At 38.2% G+C, this 18,489-nt stretch overlaps 1 protein-coding gene across 15 annotated transcripts in view; it reads right to left on the reverse strand.

Annotated features, from left to right (window-relative positions):
* The window catches only part of NRXN1 (neurexin 1), a 1,899,875-nt gene that overhangs the window by 568,229 nt on the left and 1,313,157 nt on the right, over positions 1 to 18,489 (reverse strand). Inside the window, exon 1 of one of the 15 annotated variants that reach the window (XM_073553981.1) lies at positions 13,420 to 14,780. The exons of 11 other annotated variants lie outside the window; for them this stretch is intronic. In XM_073553981.1, coding sequence (XP_073410082.1) covers positions 13,420 to 13,651 — 232 coding nt within the window. In that variant the 5' untranslated portion in view covers positions 13,652 to 14,780. Of the gene's footprint in view, positions 1 to 13,419; positions 14,781 to 18,489 lie in introns of those variants that run through there. 3 more of the 15 variants (XM_073553982.1, XM_073553979.1, XM_073553980.1) reach the window with 3 other exon arrangements.

An 18,489-nucleotide genomic window follows, 5' to 3' on the forward strand; every position in this document is an offset into this window, starting at 1 on the left:
GGGCATCATGAGGTAGGTGATGAGACACAGATTTTACTGATGTGTCACTTATTAGACTGTGTGCTGCTATTTCAATACAATGAGTGTTTTATCAGCATTTATCACTACCCAGACTAGTTCTCATGTGCATACTGGTCCGACCACACCCCCAGCACCGATTAGCAGCTCACAGTCAATAGACAATGTACACAGAACACCTTTATTGTGGGCGGGGTAAGCTTTCTGAGGTCTGCTCCATGCTATATCTATAAACTCTGATTGTGTCACAGCTGCTGCACCCAGTAAAGTAAGTGATACATTGGAGGAATCAGGGTCTCTTTCCCTACATTATGCTGCCCTCAGACGAAGTAGCAAAACCTGCTGACAGATTCCCTTTAACCAATCAACAACTTAGAACTTTTTTGTTTCTGTCACTGATGTCCTAGAAGCAAATTTTGATACCCAATAAAATAAGTATAATGACATTGAGAGTTTATTGAAGATGAACAATTTTTCATATTTAAAAATTTCTAAAAACAGAAGCAAAATCAATTCTAAAAGATAACAAGGCAATGACATAACTGAATGAAATACTAAATAAAAGTAGAGAAGAAACACAAGGGTGGCTTAGCGCCAGGATGCTGCCAATCTCCAACCAGCATCGGACTATCCGCTGTTTAAAAAAAATGGCACAGACACTCAGGGTACGTTCACGAATTGCTGCGCTTTTGATGCTGCGAATTTATGCTGCATCAAAACCGCAGCGGCCAGATGTCACAGCAAAATAGATGAGATTTCTAGAAATCCTAAGTCCGCTATGCATGTAGGTGCACCTGCGGATCAGCCGCGAACACTGACATGCGGCACGTCTTTCAAGATGAAAGACGAAAATACGCTGCGTCCAAAGCGCTGCTCATATGATCATTGGCACATAGCCTTTGAGGGCTCAACTAGACTTTATCATAAACCGTACGGACGGCCATAGACAATGTGAATCTGAAAAAGGACAATTCTTCTAGCGATCAAAGGAGTCAAGACACTGCCTACCAGCCATCTATGGACCTTGGCCCCAGGCGGACATAAGATAACGGCGGAGAAGACCTCGGTGAACCTATCTAGGTTTGCACTAGACCAATCTTTCTACACATCGTTCATCCATCAAGTTGTCATATCTCGAGACAGAGCTGAAGGCCATCAAATAAATAACAAATTATCAGTAGAATAGATGACCAATATCCGGTTGGTCTGACCACGACGATCACTACAACAATTTGTAGGTTTTTTTTTATTTTCCCAGGTGGCTGAATGAATAAAATGTAAGCAAGTAAGATAATCTTCATCCCATATTCAAAAGAACTATTTAACCCATCGCCATGTCTCAAATAGAATATTGAAATAATCCTTTTCTTTTTGTGAAGCATCGCAGATATGGCTGCCTTCCGATTTAAGAAGCTGCCGTTACAGCCATGAATAAGAAATAATTATTTCATATTGTTTGCTATTTATTAAGTTTTGTGTTTTGATGCAAGAAACCCCAATCTGAGATATTAATCCAGAAAAAGGCCATTGTACGAGCCATCAACATCAACGCTATCAACGTAAATGCAGGAAAACCTTTAGTTCTGACCTTTACACAAAAACTAAGGCTGAGGACCAGTAATTACGAAATGCCAATACTGGAGGAAACTTTCAGTATAAAAGACGGCGATAAACTTTTCTACTTCGGCGTGTGAGAAACATATTAATAGAAGCAGATCATGAGTCGTTCCAACTGGTTAGTTATTAACAGCGCTCCAATATACACCATTACCAACATAAACCCTTACCATTACTCTCCAATATACACCATTACCATTACTCTCCAATGCACACCATTAACATTACTCTCCAATATACACCATTACCATTACTCTCCAATATACACCATTACCAACATAAACCCTTACCATTACTCTCCAATATACACCATTACCATTACTCTCCAATGCACACCATTACCATTACTCTCCAATGCACACCATTACCATTACTCTCCAATATACACCACTACCATTACTCTCCAATATACACCATTACCATTACTCTCCAATGCACACCATTACCATTAATCTCCAATATACACCATTACCGGTACTCTCCAATATACACCATTACCGGTACTCTCCAATACACACCCTTACCATTACTCTCCGATATACACCATTACCATTACTCTCCAATATACACCATTACCATTACTCTCCAATATACACCTTTACCATTACTCTCCAATATACACCATTACCATTACTCTCCAATATACACCATTACCATTACTCTCCAATATACACCATTACCAGTACTCTCCAATATATACCATTACAATTACACTCCAATATAGACCCTTACCATTACTCCCCAACATACACTCTTACCATTACTCTCCAATATACACCCTTACCATTACTCTCCAATATAAATCATTATCATTACTCTCTAATACACACCATTACCAGTACTCTCCAATATATGCCATTACAATTACACTCTAATATAAACCCTTACCATTACTCTCCAAAATACACCTTTACCATTACTCTCCAATATACACCATTACCATTACTGTCCAATGTACACCCTTATGATTACTCTCCAATATACACCATTACCATTACTCTCCAATATACACCATTACTCTCCAATATACACCATTACCAGTACTCTCCAATGCACACCATTACCATTAGTCTCCAATATACACCATTACCATTACTCTCCAATATACACTACTGCCATTACTCTACAATATACACCCTTACAATTACACTCCAATATACACCCTTACCATTACTCTCCAATATACACCATTACCATTACTCTCCAATATACACCATTACCATTACTCTCCAATATACACCATTAGCATTACTCTCCAATATACACCATTACCATTACTCTCCAATGCACACCATTACCATTAATCTCCAATATACACCATTACCGGTACTCTCCAATATACACCATTACCGGTACTCTCCAATACACACCCTTACCATTACTCTCCGATATACACCATTACCATTACTCTCCAATATACACCATTACCATTACTCTCCAATATACACCTTTACCATTACTCTCCAATATACACCATTACCATTACTCTCCAATATACACCATTACCATTACTCTCCAATATACACCATTACCAGTACTCTCCAATATATACCATTACAATTACACTCCAATATAGACCCTTACCATTACTCTCCAACATACACTCTTACCATTACTCTCCAATATACACCCTTACCATTACTCTCCAATATAAATCATTATCATTACTCTCTAATAAACACCATTACCAGTACTCTCCAATATATACCATTACAATTACACTCTAATATAAACCCTTACCATTACTCTCCAAAATACACCCTTACCATTACTCTCCAATATACACCATTACCATTACTCTCCAATGTACACCCTTATGATTACTCTCCAATATACACCATTACCATTACTCTCCAATATACACCATTACTCTCCAATATACACCATTACCAGTACTCTCCAATGCACACCATTACCATTAGTCTCCAATATACACCATTACCATTACTCTCCAATATACACTACTGCCATTACTCTCCAATATACACCCTTACAATTACACTCCAATATACACCCTTACCATTACTCTCCAATATACACCATTACCATTACTCTCCAATGTACACCATTACCATTACTCTCCAATATACACCATTACCATTACTCTCCAATGCACACCATTACCATTAATCTCCAATATACACCATTACCGGTACTCTCCAATATACACCATTACCGGTACTCTCCAATACACACCCTTAAATAAATAAATAAATCTTTATTTTTATATAGCGCTAACATATTCCGCAGCGCTTTACAGTTTGCACACATTTTCATCACTGTCCCGGGTGGGGCTCACAATCTATTACCATTACTCTCCGATATACACAATTACCAGTACTCTCCAATATATACCATTACAATTACACTCCAATATACACCATTACCATTACTCTCCAATATACACCCTTACCATTACTCTCCAATATACACCATTACCATTACTCTCCAATATACACCTTTACCATTACTCTCCAATATACACCATTACCATTACTCTCCAATATACACCATTACCATTACTCTCCAATATACACCATTACCAGTACTCTCCAATATATACCATTACAATTACACTCCAATATAGACCCTTACCATTACTCTCCAACATACACTCTTACCATTACTCTCCAATATACACCCTTACCATTACTCTCCAATATAAATCATTATCATTACTCTCTAATACACACCATTACCAGTACTCTCCAATATATACCATTACAATTACACTCTAATATAAACCCTTACCATTACTCTCCAAAATACACCCTTACCATTACACTCCAATATACACCATTACCATTACTCTCCAATGTACACCCTTATGATTACTCTCCAATATACACCATTACCATTACTCTCCAATATACACCATTACTCTCCAATATACACCATTACCAGTACTCTCCAATGCACACCATTACCATTAGTCTCCAATATACACCATTACCATTACTCTCCAATATACACTACTGCCATTACTCTCCAATATACACCCTTACAATTACACTCCAATATACACCCTTACCATTACTCTCCAATATACACCATTACCATTACTCTCCAATACACACCATTACCATTACTCTCCAATATACACAATTACCAGTACTCTCCAATACATACCATTACAATTACTCTCCAATATACACCATTACCATTACTCTCCAATATACACCTTTACCATTACTCTCCAATATACACCATTACCATTACTCTCCAATATACATTACCAGTACTCTCCAATACACACCATTACCATTACTCTCCAATATACACCATTACCATTACTCTCTAATATACACCCTTACCATTACTCTCCAATATACACCCTTACCTTTACTCTCCAATATAAACCATTACCAGCATTCTCCAATACACACCATTACCATTACTCTCCAATATACACCATTCCCACTAGTCTCCAATATACACCATTACCATTACTCTCCAATATACACACTTACCATTACTTTCCAATATACACCATTACCATTACTCTCCAATATACACCTTTACTCTCCAATTTACACAGTTACCATTACTCTCCAATATACACCATTACCAGTACTCTCCAATATACAGTACACCATTACCATTACTCTCCAATATACACCATTACTCTCCAATATACACCATTACCATTACTACCCGATATACACCATTACCATTACTCTCCAACATACACCATTACCATTACTCTCCAATATACACCATTACTCTCCAATATATACCATTACAATTACACTTCAATATACACCATTACCATTACACTCCAATATACATTACCATTACTCTCCAATATACACAATTACCGTTACCCTCCAATATACACCATCATCATTACTCTCCAATATACACCATTACCATTACTCTCCAATTTACACCGTTACCATTACTCTCCAATACACACCATTACCCTTACTCTCTAATATACAGTACACCATTACCATTACTCTCCAATACACACCATTACTCTCCAATATACACCATTACCATTACTACCCAATATACACCATTACCATTACTCTCCAACATACACCATTACCATTACTTTCCAATATACACCACTACCATTACTCTCCAATATACACCATTACCACTACTCTCCAATATACACCATTACAATTACTCTCCAATATACACCATTACTACTACTCTCCAATATACACCATTACTATTACTCTCCAATATACACCATTACCATTACTCTCCAATATACAACATTACCATTACACTCCAATATACACCATTACCATTATCCTCCAATATACACCATTATATTACTCTCCAATATACACCATTACCATTACTCTCCAATATAGTGTACACCATTACCATTACTCTCCAATATACACCATTACCATTATTCTCCAATATACACCATTACTCTCCAAAATTCACCACTATCATTACTCTCCAATATTCACCACTACCATTACTCTCCAATACACACCATACCATTACTCTACAATATTCACCATTACCATTACTCTCCAATACACACAGTGACCATTACTCTCCAATATATACCATTACAATTACACTCCAATATACACCATTACCATTACACTCCAATATACACCGTTAGCATTACTCTCCAATATACACCATTACCGTTACCCTCCAATATACACCATCATCATTACTCTCCAATTTACACCATTACCATTACTCTCCAATTTACACCGTTACCATTACTCTCCAATACACACCATTACCCTTACTCTCCAATATACAGTACACCATTAACATTACTCTCCAATATACACCATTACCATTACTCTCCAATATACACCATTACCATTACTCTCCAACATACACCATTACCATTACTCTCCAATATACGCCATTACCATTACTCTCCAATATACACCATTACCACTACTCTCCAATATACACCATTACAATTACTCTCCAATATACACCATTACTACTACTCTCCAATATACACCATTACCATTACTCTCCAATATACAACATTACCATTACTCTCCAATATACACCATTACCATTATCCTCCAATATACACCATTACCATTACTCTCCAAAATACACCATTACCATTACTCTCCAATATAGTGTACACCATTACCATTACTCTCCAATATACACCATTACAATTACTCTCCAATATACACCATTACTACTACTCTCCAATATACTCCATTACCATTACTCTCCAATATACACCATTACTACTACTCTCCAATATACACCTTTACCACTACTCTCCAATATACACCATTACAATTACTCTCCAATATACACCATTACTACTACTCTCCAATATACTCCATTACCATTACTCTCCAATATACAACATTACCATTACTCTCCAATATACACCATTACCATTACTCTCCAATATACACCATTACCATTACTCTCCAATATAGTGTACACCATTACCATTACTCTCCAATATACACCATTACCATTACTCTCCAATATTCACCACTACCATTACTCTCCAATATTCACCACTACCATTACTCTCCAATACACACCATACCATTACTCTACAATATTCACCATTACCATTACTCTCCAATACACACAGTGACCATTACTCTCCAATATACACCATTACCATTACTCTCCAATATACACCCTTACCATTACTCTCCAATACACACGATTACCATTACTACCCAATATACACCATTACTATTACTCTCCAATATACACCATTACCATTACTCTACAATATTCACCATTACCATTACTCTTCAATACACATAGTGACCATTACTCTCCAATATACACCTTTACCATTACTATCCAATATACACCCTTACCATTACTCTCCAATATACACCATTACCATTACTCTCCAATTTACACCGTTACCATTACTCTCCAATACACACCATTACCATTACTACCCAATATACACCATTACTATTACTCTCCAATATACACCATTACCATTACTCTACAATATTCACCATTACCATTACTCTCCAATACACACAGTGACCATTACTCTCCAATATACACCTTTACCATTACTATCCAATATACACCCTTACCATTACTCTCCAATATACACCATTACCATTATCCTCCAATATACACCATTACCATTACTCTCCAAAATACACCATTACCATTACTCTCCAATATAGTGTACACCATTACCATTACTCTCCAATATACACCATTACAATTACTCTCCAATATACACCATTACTACTACTCTCCAATATACTCCATTACCATTACTCTCCAATATACACCATTACTACTACTCTCCAATATACACCATTACCACTACTCTCCAATATACACCATTACAATTACTCTCCAATATACACCATTACTACTACTCTCCAATATACTCCATTACCATTACTCTCCAATATACAACATTACCATTACTCTCCAATATACACCATTACCATTACTCTCCAATATACACCATTACCATTACTCTCCAATATAGTGTACACCATTACCATTACTCTCCAATATACACCATTACCATTACTCTCCAATATTCACCACTACCATTACTCTCCAATATTCACCACTACCATTACTCTCCAATACACACCATACCATTACTCTACAATATTCACCATTACCATTACTCTCCAATACACACAGTGACCATTACTCTCCAATATACACCATTACCATTACTCTCCAATATACACCCTTACCATTACTCTCCAATACACACGATTACCATTACTACCCAATATACACCATTACTATTACTCTCCAATATACACCATTACCATTACTCTACAATATTCACCATTACCATTACTCTTCAATACACATAGTGACCATTACTCTCCAATATACACCTTTACCATTACTATCCAATATACACCCTTACCATTACTCTCCAATATACACCATTACCATTACTCTCCAATTTACACCGTTACCATTACTCTCCAATACACACCATTACCATTACTACCCAATATACACCATTACTATTACTCTCCAATATACACCATTACCATTACTCTACAATATTCACCATTACCATTACTCTCCAATACACACAGTGACCATTACTCTCCAATATACACCTTTACCATTACTATCCAATATACACCCTTACCATTACTCTCCAATATACACCATTACCATTACTCTCCAATATTCACCACTACCATTACTCTCCAATATTCACCACTACCATTACTCTCCAATACACACCATACCATTACTCTACAATATTCACCATTACCATTACTCTCCAATACACACAGTGACCATTACTCTCCAATATACACCATTACCATTACTCTCCAATATACACCCTTACCATTACTCTCCAATACACACCATTACCATTACTACCCAATATACACCATTACTATTACTCTCCAATATACACCATTACCATTACTCTACAATATTCACCATTACCATTACTCTTCAATACACATAGTGACCATTACTCTCCAATATACACCTTTACCATTACTATCCAATATACACCCTTACCATTACTCTCCAATATACACCATTACCATTACTCTCCAATTTACACCGTTACCATTACTCTCCAATACACACCATTACCATTACTACCCAATATACACCATTACTATTACTCTCCAATATACACCATTACCATTACTCTACAATATTCACCATTACCATTACTCTCCAATACACACAGTGACCATTACTCTCCAATATACACCTTTACCATTACTATCCAATATACACCCTTACCATTACTCTCCAATATACACCATTACCATTACTCTCCAATTTACACCGTTACCATTACTCTCCAATATACACCATTACTATTACTCTCCAATATACACCATTACCATTACTCTCCAATATACACCCTTACCATTACTCTCCAATATACACCATTACTATTACTCTCCAATACACACAGTGACCATTACTCTCCAATATACACCATTACTATTACTCTCCAATATACACCCTTACCATTACTCTCCAATATACACCCTTACCATTACTCTCCAATATACACCATTACTATTACTCTCCAATACACACAGTGACCATTACTCTCCAATTTACACCGTTACCATTACTCTCCAATATACACCATTACTATTACTCTCCAATATACACCATTACTATTACTCTCCAATATACACCATTACCATTACTCTCCAATATACACCATTACCATTACTCTCCAATTTACACCGTTACCATTACTCTCCAATATACACCATTACTATTACTCTCCAATATACACCATTACCATTACTCTCCAATATACACCCTTACCATTACTCTCCAATATACACCATTACCATTACTCTCCAATATACACTCTTACCATTACTCTCCAATATACACCCTTACCATTACTCTCCAATATAAATCATTACCATTACTCTCCAATATACACCATTACCAGTTCTCTCCAATATACACCATTACCAGTACTCTCCAATATACACCATTACTACTACTCTCCAATATACACCATTACTATTACTCTCCAATATACACCATTACCATTACTCTCCAATATACACCATTACCAGTACTCTCCAATATATACCATTACAATTACACTCCAATATAGACCCTTACTATTACTCTCCAATATACACCCTTACCATTACTCTCCAATATAAATCATTACCATTACTCTCCAATACACACCATTACCAGTACTCTCCAATATACACCATTACCATTACTACCCAATATACACCATTGCTATTACTCTCCAATATACACCATTACTATTACTCTCCAATATACACCATTACCATTACTCTCCAATTTACACCGTTACCATTACTCTCCAATATACACCATTACTATTACTCTCCAATATACACCATTACCATTACTCTCCAATATACACCCTTACCATTACTCTCCAATATACACCATTACCATTACTCTCCAATATACACTCTTACCATTACTCTCCAATATACACCCTTACCATTACTCTCCAATATAAATCATTACCATTACTCTCCAATATACACCATTACCAGTACTCTCCAATATACACCATTACCAGTACTCTCCAATATACACCATTACTACTACTCTCCAATATACACCATTACTATTACTCTCCAATATACACCATTACCATTACTCTCCAATATACACCATTACCAGTACTCTCCAATATATACCATTACAATTACACTCCAATATAGACCCTTACTATTACTCTCCAATATACACCCTTACCATTACTCTCCAATATAAATCATTACCATTACTCTCCAATACACACCATTACCAGTACTCTCCAATATACACCATTACCATTACTACCCAATATACACCATTACTATTACTCTCCAATATACACCATTACTATTACTCTCCAATATACACCATTACTGCATCATTTTCATCATAGTATCCTGCTATGTAACTAAGGAAAAAGGAACCTAAAAGTAATCAAGTAATATAATACAATGCTTCACTGACAATAGGATCCCATTGTTAGAGGAAAGGGGCAGACGCAGGAGCTCTGGAGGGCCGGGGTCTTACAATTATGCTTTATGGCAGAGATGTGTATGATGTAACATTGTTAGCAGTGAGGATGTGTGAGGGGTGTAGGACGCCGCTCTGCGCCCTCCCCTCACAATCTCTCTAAGGTTATTCTATGGTTGCATAGGAGGTGCATGTTTGGGCTTTGTTTCTCAAGGGTCCTGCACTGCAGATTGTCATTATTAGGCTCATGATGATTATTTAATGATAATTCAGATATTTATATACGGACCAATGATGTAACCTAATCGTCCTCCGCCCCTCCCTCATTAATCACTACCTCAGTGCCATGCTATTGTCTATTCGATGCTACTGCCTATTCATTTTGGATGGTAAAATATGTGACTGGGAGAAGAATTACCATAGTGTGATATCACTTGTACTGTGCCAGGGAGGGAGCGAGGGAAGGCAAAAAGGGAGTTTCAGAAAATGTCCATAAAATACTTATTCTTAGAAGATTACAACCCTAAATCCATGGGCTAAAATGCAGAGCTATTGGTCATTATTAATAGATAGATAGATAGATAATAGATAATAGATAGATAGATAGATAATAGATAGATATATGATAGATATATAGATGATAGATAGATAGATCATCTGTAATATATAGATAGATATAAGATAGATAGATAGATAGATAGATAATCTATAATATATAGATAATAGATAGATAGATAGATCGATAGATAATAGATACTTAGATAAGTTCTATATAGATAATACATGTATATGTATTTTGCTAGTATAAAGCCAGAATATATGTCATTCTGACCTACTTTTCCATTATATTCAAAATATCATTTAACTCTAATTCCTAGAAATAATTCTCAGCCCTCCAGACTCCAGAGATCAGGCTCTCTGTGCACAGAATATAAATCTGCTTTTCCAGTATGTCTTCCCAGGAGAACCTGCATCAACTTCCATATGAATGTAAAACTGCACCCCCCTCCCCCGATAGCCGGCACACCTGCAGCGATAACACGGACACATCCAGTCCAGGTGTCTGAAGCTATGTTCACCATCACCCAGACATCTGGACCAGCACTGGCCTGACCTAGGTGAGAGGTAAGGAGGAGACATTCTCCACCTAAGTGACACCATTGCTATTTGTTGCATGGTCCTCATGCGGATTAGCCCCCCACTCATTCTCCCGGTGACCCCTTAATAAGTGGCTGTTCTTCTCTTTGGTTAGAGCTCATCAGTTCTCATTAGACTGGGGATGATGACAGTCTGCATCTGAATGAATGAAGCCACAGCAGAGTACAGTAACCACACAGTTGTAACAGCAGCACAATAAGGGGCACCAAACAGTACATGGGTCTGTGCACAAATCCCATATAGAATGGCAGCAGGTGCCCTCAGACTCTACTATGTCCTTATGCGATGGTGGCTCTCTACCTTTTGGACCAGGTAATATCCCACAGAGCCCAATCCAGCTGGTAATGTTAAGCATTGGAAACCCTGCGGACTGAGAAAGCAGCGAGGAATCCTTAATACAATGCCTCCTTAACTCCTTCCTACCCACAGGGAGCACAGCTCCATCCCTATATTTTGCTTCCCCTTCCTGCTGCAGTCAGGAATAAGGCTTTTGGAACAATAGAAGAATTCTTCTGCTTTATTTGGAGGGTCATCACTCAGCTTGATGTCACTTGTATGGAGATAATCATGCAAGTAGCTAGATATTAGGTATAACCATAGTGGATGGCTATCCAGGGAAGGATGAGGTTAATAGAGATTGCACATACGCAGACTATCTCCCTATATCGCTGTATACTATGCGCCAACATATTGTGCCATCATGCGCTCCACACCTGTACTGTATGTGCAGAACGCTGTAGGGACCGCACAGTAATAATAATGCACAGTGATAGTAATCACCACATATATACATATATACATATATCCCTTACATCACCTTCTTAGTGCTCCCTTTACACCTCCATACTGTAGATTGTGATGCCACCCAATAACATTAATGACCACATTTTGCACGCCGATCCCTATCCTACTGCAAAGTGCTTACCCCACACATATGCAGCATCTCCATCTAATCCACAGAAACTTTGCAGCATAAGATGTCTTGCCTGACCACATTAAGATAATGGTCAACCATCATCAGCAAGGAGAAATTAACCCTACATTACCCAGGCAAAGTCAACAAGGCACTCACTCATTCATTGCTGCACTATCATCAAGATCTGGAGTATTTTTTTTTTTTTTTGGGGGGGACATTGGGTTAAAAGCTAGCATTGGGCAGGTGACAAAATAAAAGGGACTCACCATTTCCTCCCCTCAAGGAAGCAGGTGACCTGTAGATTGCAATAGGTGCTGATACATGCTTTCCTCCATGGAAATGGTGAATGTGATGAGATCCTAGATTGGATGCACCCCAGGTCACCCCAAGGACCCCGCTGAGGGTAAGAGGCAGTATCCACATGGCCAAGCGGAGGCTGGCGCTACCAGGGCCAGGGTCAGAGCTGGAGTTCCAGGGCAGCCACTGCTGCTGCTGCATGGAGCAGTCAAGCAGAGAGCAGCCTTCCAGATGCAGCTCTGCACAAACTTTTCCCCCAACACTCCAACCAAGGCTTGAAAAAAAATTCACAGCTCCATCCTAAGACGCAATCGTCTCCCCTTTTTCAATTTTGCACTCCTTAGAAATTTTTTTAAAAATTTCACCCTTTTTTCTTCTATTTCATTCTTTTCCCCAGTTTTCTGGTCCAATGACACCAATCCCCAGCCAAACACATAGTCACAATCTGAAGACGGATCTTCTCTTCTTCACTCGCGATCCTCTTCGGATCAGAAGAGGTGACAAGTTGAGGAACAGGTTTTTTTTTGAGGTTTTTTTTTTTGCAATTAATGATCCATAGTTTGCAAAACTAGCAGCCTAAAAGGGATTTCCTCTAGGTGAACTGGATGAATCGCAGCCATAATAATCCACAGGGTGAAATCCAGTTAGAATACTGAAGAAGAAGAAGATGAAGAAGATGAAGAAGAAGAAAGCCACTTCCTACAGCTGAGGGATAAAAATTGATGTGCTCTCCTAGGGTTCTGCATCTAGTGGATGGACTCGCAGAGCAGGAACCACAGCAACTCAATAATCAGCCTCCCCCCCCAAGCAATCTGAGTGCTCTGACTATTAACAGTAACACCAGAGCATGTATCCAGAGGATAGTGCAGCCTTAGGAAGGAATCAGGGAGAAGAATAAGCTTCCGATCTGAAGCCTATGCAAATCTGCAGTCTCCAAACAGCAAATCACTGAGGCTTGGATGCAGTGCAGAGGAAGAGCCTATGTGAAAGAGGGAGGCAGAAGAATGGAGTGGGAACGAAAAAAAAAAAGAAAAAAAAACCTCTCTGATTCCCTTTCCTATTATTATACACCTAGATCTGCAAAGCATGTGCTGCTCAGTTTTCATTTTTTTTCTTTTTTCAAGAAAGCTTCAAAAGAGACAGCACTCTCATCTCTGATCTCTGCAGCAGATAAGACTTAGCATGTCCCCATTCCAGGCTATAGATCAAATGTTCCAACATCTTGGTCAGAAAAAAAAGAAAGAAAACTTATATACATCTTAACCCTTTGCATGCAGCAGAGAGCCCCCTCTCCTCCTAGACACACCATGGCAGAATTAATGGATGTGCTCTTGCGCCACCTTGTGCTCTAAGGGTTACATGTCACGGCTGCTGTTTAGACGCCTTCAAGAAGTTCTTTCTGGAGAGGAGGAGGAGAAGGAAGGAGGGCTGGAGCTTATTGCCTCTGACACCCTTCTGCTATCTTGGAGGGGCTTTGCTTGCTGTAAAGTGGAGAGATTAGCCTCCCTGTATGGGCTGTGAGCAGTGAGCGCAGGGACTCAAATAAGGCAAAATTGGAGGCAGGTTTATTTTTTGTTCTATGTTTAATGAGGCTTTTCTTTTGTTTAAGTGGAAGTGGATTGTAATTAGGATTTTAAACACTTTTATTTATTTTTTTAACACGTTACCGGAGGCACTGGAGTCGCAGTGTGAAGACGGGGTAAATTGGGCACAAGGGGTTAAACCCTCTACATTGTGCGCCATTGCTCAGACCAGGGGGTGCAGGGTCCGAGACCCCCCCTCATTACCGATATTGTCATTATTAATGAGAGCTGATGATTAGATCATTTTGCTAAACACTGAGAAGAATGATGTCCTGCCCTTAGCAATACTGGCATTTGCCTGATTAATGCCCGGTAGTGGGAAACTATAGCAGACCCTGATTATTATGTCGAAACATGGACTGTGGCGGTGAGCTGGTTAAACACCTGGTTATAGTCGCAGAAAAGCCGCGGCAGCGGCGCGGAAATAGTTATTAATAATTCCCTATAATTAGCATTACTACAGAGTCGCTGTCATTACAGCGGTGCTGAACGAGGCACAGAGAGGCTGCACACAGCAGCGGTGCTGAACTGGTTAAACTTTATTATTATTAATCATATTAGTACAACTACAGAGTCTCTGTACACAGCAGCGGTGCTGAACTGGTTAAACATTAATAATATTATTATTGCTTCCACTACTACACCTGTCTATAGCTGATGTGCTGAACTGATTATCTGTATTATTATCTTTACTATGATGATGATTATTATTATTACAACTACTACTAATACTACTATTACGACTAGAAATACTCATAGTAATAATATTAGTAATACCACTAATACTACTAGTACGACTACTTCTAATAGTACTGCTATTACTACTACTAGTACAACTACTATTACTACTACTTCTACTAATACTACTATCAATAGTTCGACTACTTCTAATCTACTATTACTACTAGTTTTACTAATACTACTATTACTTCTACTACTAGTATTACTACTTATCCTATTACTCCTACTAGTATTACTAATACTACTATTACTACTACTCGCACTACTACTTCTATTAATACTGCTATTACTACTAGTATTACTTCTTCTACTATTACTACTACTACCAATTCTACTAATATTATTGCTACTATGTCATGTCTATTAATACTACTATTACTACTACCAGTACTACGACAGAATCACGGTTCACAGCAGTGGTGCAGAACAGGTTAACTTTTTACTTTTTTATTGTTTACTTCTTAAAATAATCTTCTCATTATTCTTATGATTATTATTACTACTACTGCTAAAGCTTCACTTTCTATAGCTGTGGTGTTGAACTGGTTAAACTGTATTATTATAATATTTATTATGATGACTAATACTACTACTAGTAGTTAGCGATGAGTGGACCTGTGGAAGTTCGGGTTCTGGTGCCCAACCCAAACTTTAGTCCAAAGTTCAGTTCGGGTACCAGAACGTTACCTAAACTTGATCCACAACCCAAACCCCACAGAAATGTATGGGGACCCGAACATTGGAGCTGGAAAAAAATTCTGTCTCTTTCTGCTACGGACTTCCAGGATAAGTCCGTGTTCTTCATTTATCACTGGACACTAACTGTCCGGTATGAACCTTGAACTTTTAAGTTCGGGTTCGCTCATCTCTGCGAGTAGTACTACTACAGAGTCGCTGTTCACAGCAGTGGTGCACAACTGATTAACCTTTTATTTATCTTTTTTTACTGTGTTTTTTCATATTATTGATATTATTATTACTACTCTTAAAGTGGTGCCGACCTGGTCAAACGTTATCATAATGTTTGTTTGCGTGGGTTTCCTCCGGGTTCTCCGGTTTCCTCCTACATTCCAAAGACATACTGATGGGGAATGTAGATTGCGAGCCCCAATGGGGACAGTGTTCATGATGTCTGTAAAATGCTGCGGAATAAGATAGCGCTAAATAAGCAAAACATCATAAATAAATAAATAAATTCTTATTATTACTGCAGAGTCGCTGTTCACAGCAGGGGTGCTGAACCGATGAGACTTTTTTATGATTATTACCATTATTATTTTTACTGTTAATACTTCTACAGACTCACTGTGGTGCTGAACTAGTTAAGTATCTAGTGGTATAAGCACAGGGTGGCGGTCTATAGCAGTGAGAGTACAGCAGAGTCGCTGTCCATAGGAGCGGTGCTGAACTGGTTAAGCGCCTGATATCATTTTTATTAATGCTTATTCCCTACACATTTCACAAGAAATTTCTGCACGGACCGATCGCTTCCAATGTCTTTTCTTGTAGTAACTGATCCATAAATTCTCCTTCTCACCATGAAGACAATTCATAAATGCAGATGGGCGACATCATGAATCTGACATTTACATACAGCATCCTCATCCTCTCTATGTATGATTAACTCATTCATTCCTGCTGTAAATTGTGCAGGTAGAATGGTTATTTCCCAGGAAAAATCCCTAGGAATCATCTGTTAATGGTGACAGCTTATGCTGTGACATGTAGACCCTGCTGGTGCTTTTCAGGTACTGCAAGCAATGACAACGCTAAAGTGTCCAAGGAATATGAGACGAGTTTTTACAATGATTCTCGGATCAAAACTATTCACTGCGGATGTCACACCTCGAAAATCAATTCTCCAATCTTCTAAAGATAAACAAATATTGAAAAAAAAAAATGTTCTTTGCATTGATTCCCCAGGCAGCCTGCAGTTTGGTTCTCTGTAAACCTTTCAGATTGGTGAATTGGCTCTTTTATCTTTTTTTCTATATGGGTGAATATTGAAAATTTTCTTTTACAGGATTCCTGATTCTTAGCAAACCTCAGATCTCGTTAATCAATTGAGAGTGTTCTCATTCAGTGGGTGACGGCAGCAAGTAATGAATCCATTATCAGATTAAAGGGAATTTGTCATAAGGTTTTTGCTATCTCATCTGAGAGCGGCATAAGGTAGGCACAGAGACCCTGATTGCAACGGTATATCATTTAGTTTACTGGGTGCAGCAGATCTGACACAATCAGAGTTTTTAGATTTAGCAATGCAGCAGAGCTGAGAAAGCTAACCCCGCCCACACCAGGCTCTGTATGTATACAGTCTATTGTGAGCTGCTTATCACAGGAGGGGGCGGAGTTAGACTAGCCTGCATTCACTGCTGTAGCTGATGCAGTCCAAACAATGATAATCACAAGATGATAAAACCTTCAAAATAAGTAAACAACAGCACACAGCCGGACATGGGACACATCATTGAGTTCAGCGTTTTTACCCCTACCTCATGCTGTTCTCAGATTACATAGCAAAAAACTGCTGACATTCCCTTTAAGGAATCTAGTTCTAAGAATTTGAAGCTTTTTAAAGCAGCATCTAGCTACCGGGGGTGCAGAGGCAGCAATAAGACACGTTAAAAGCTTCTAGTACATGGTCAGTGGGGTCTGGGAATCTCAAGATTTGCTTTTATTTCATGTATAAATCTAGTTGCACTCTTAGCCAGT

This window comes from Dendrobates tinctorius, unplaced genomic scaffold (assembly GCF_039654945.1).
Source record: "Dendrobates tinctorius isolate UK_male_01 unplaced genomic scaffold, ASM3965494v1 ptg000205l, whole genome shotgun sequence".
Lineage (NCBI taxonomy): Eukaryota > Metazoa > Chordata > Amphibia > Anura > Dendrobatidae > Dendrobates > Dendrobates tinctorius.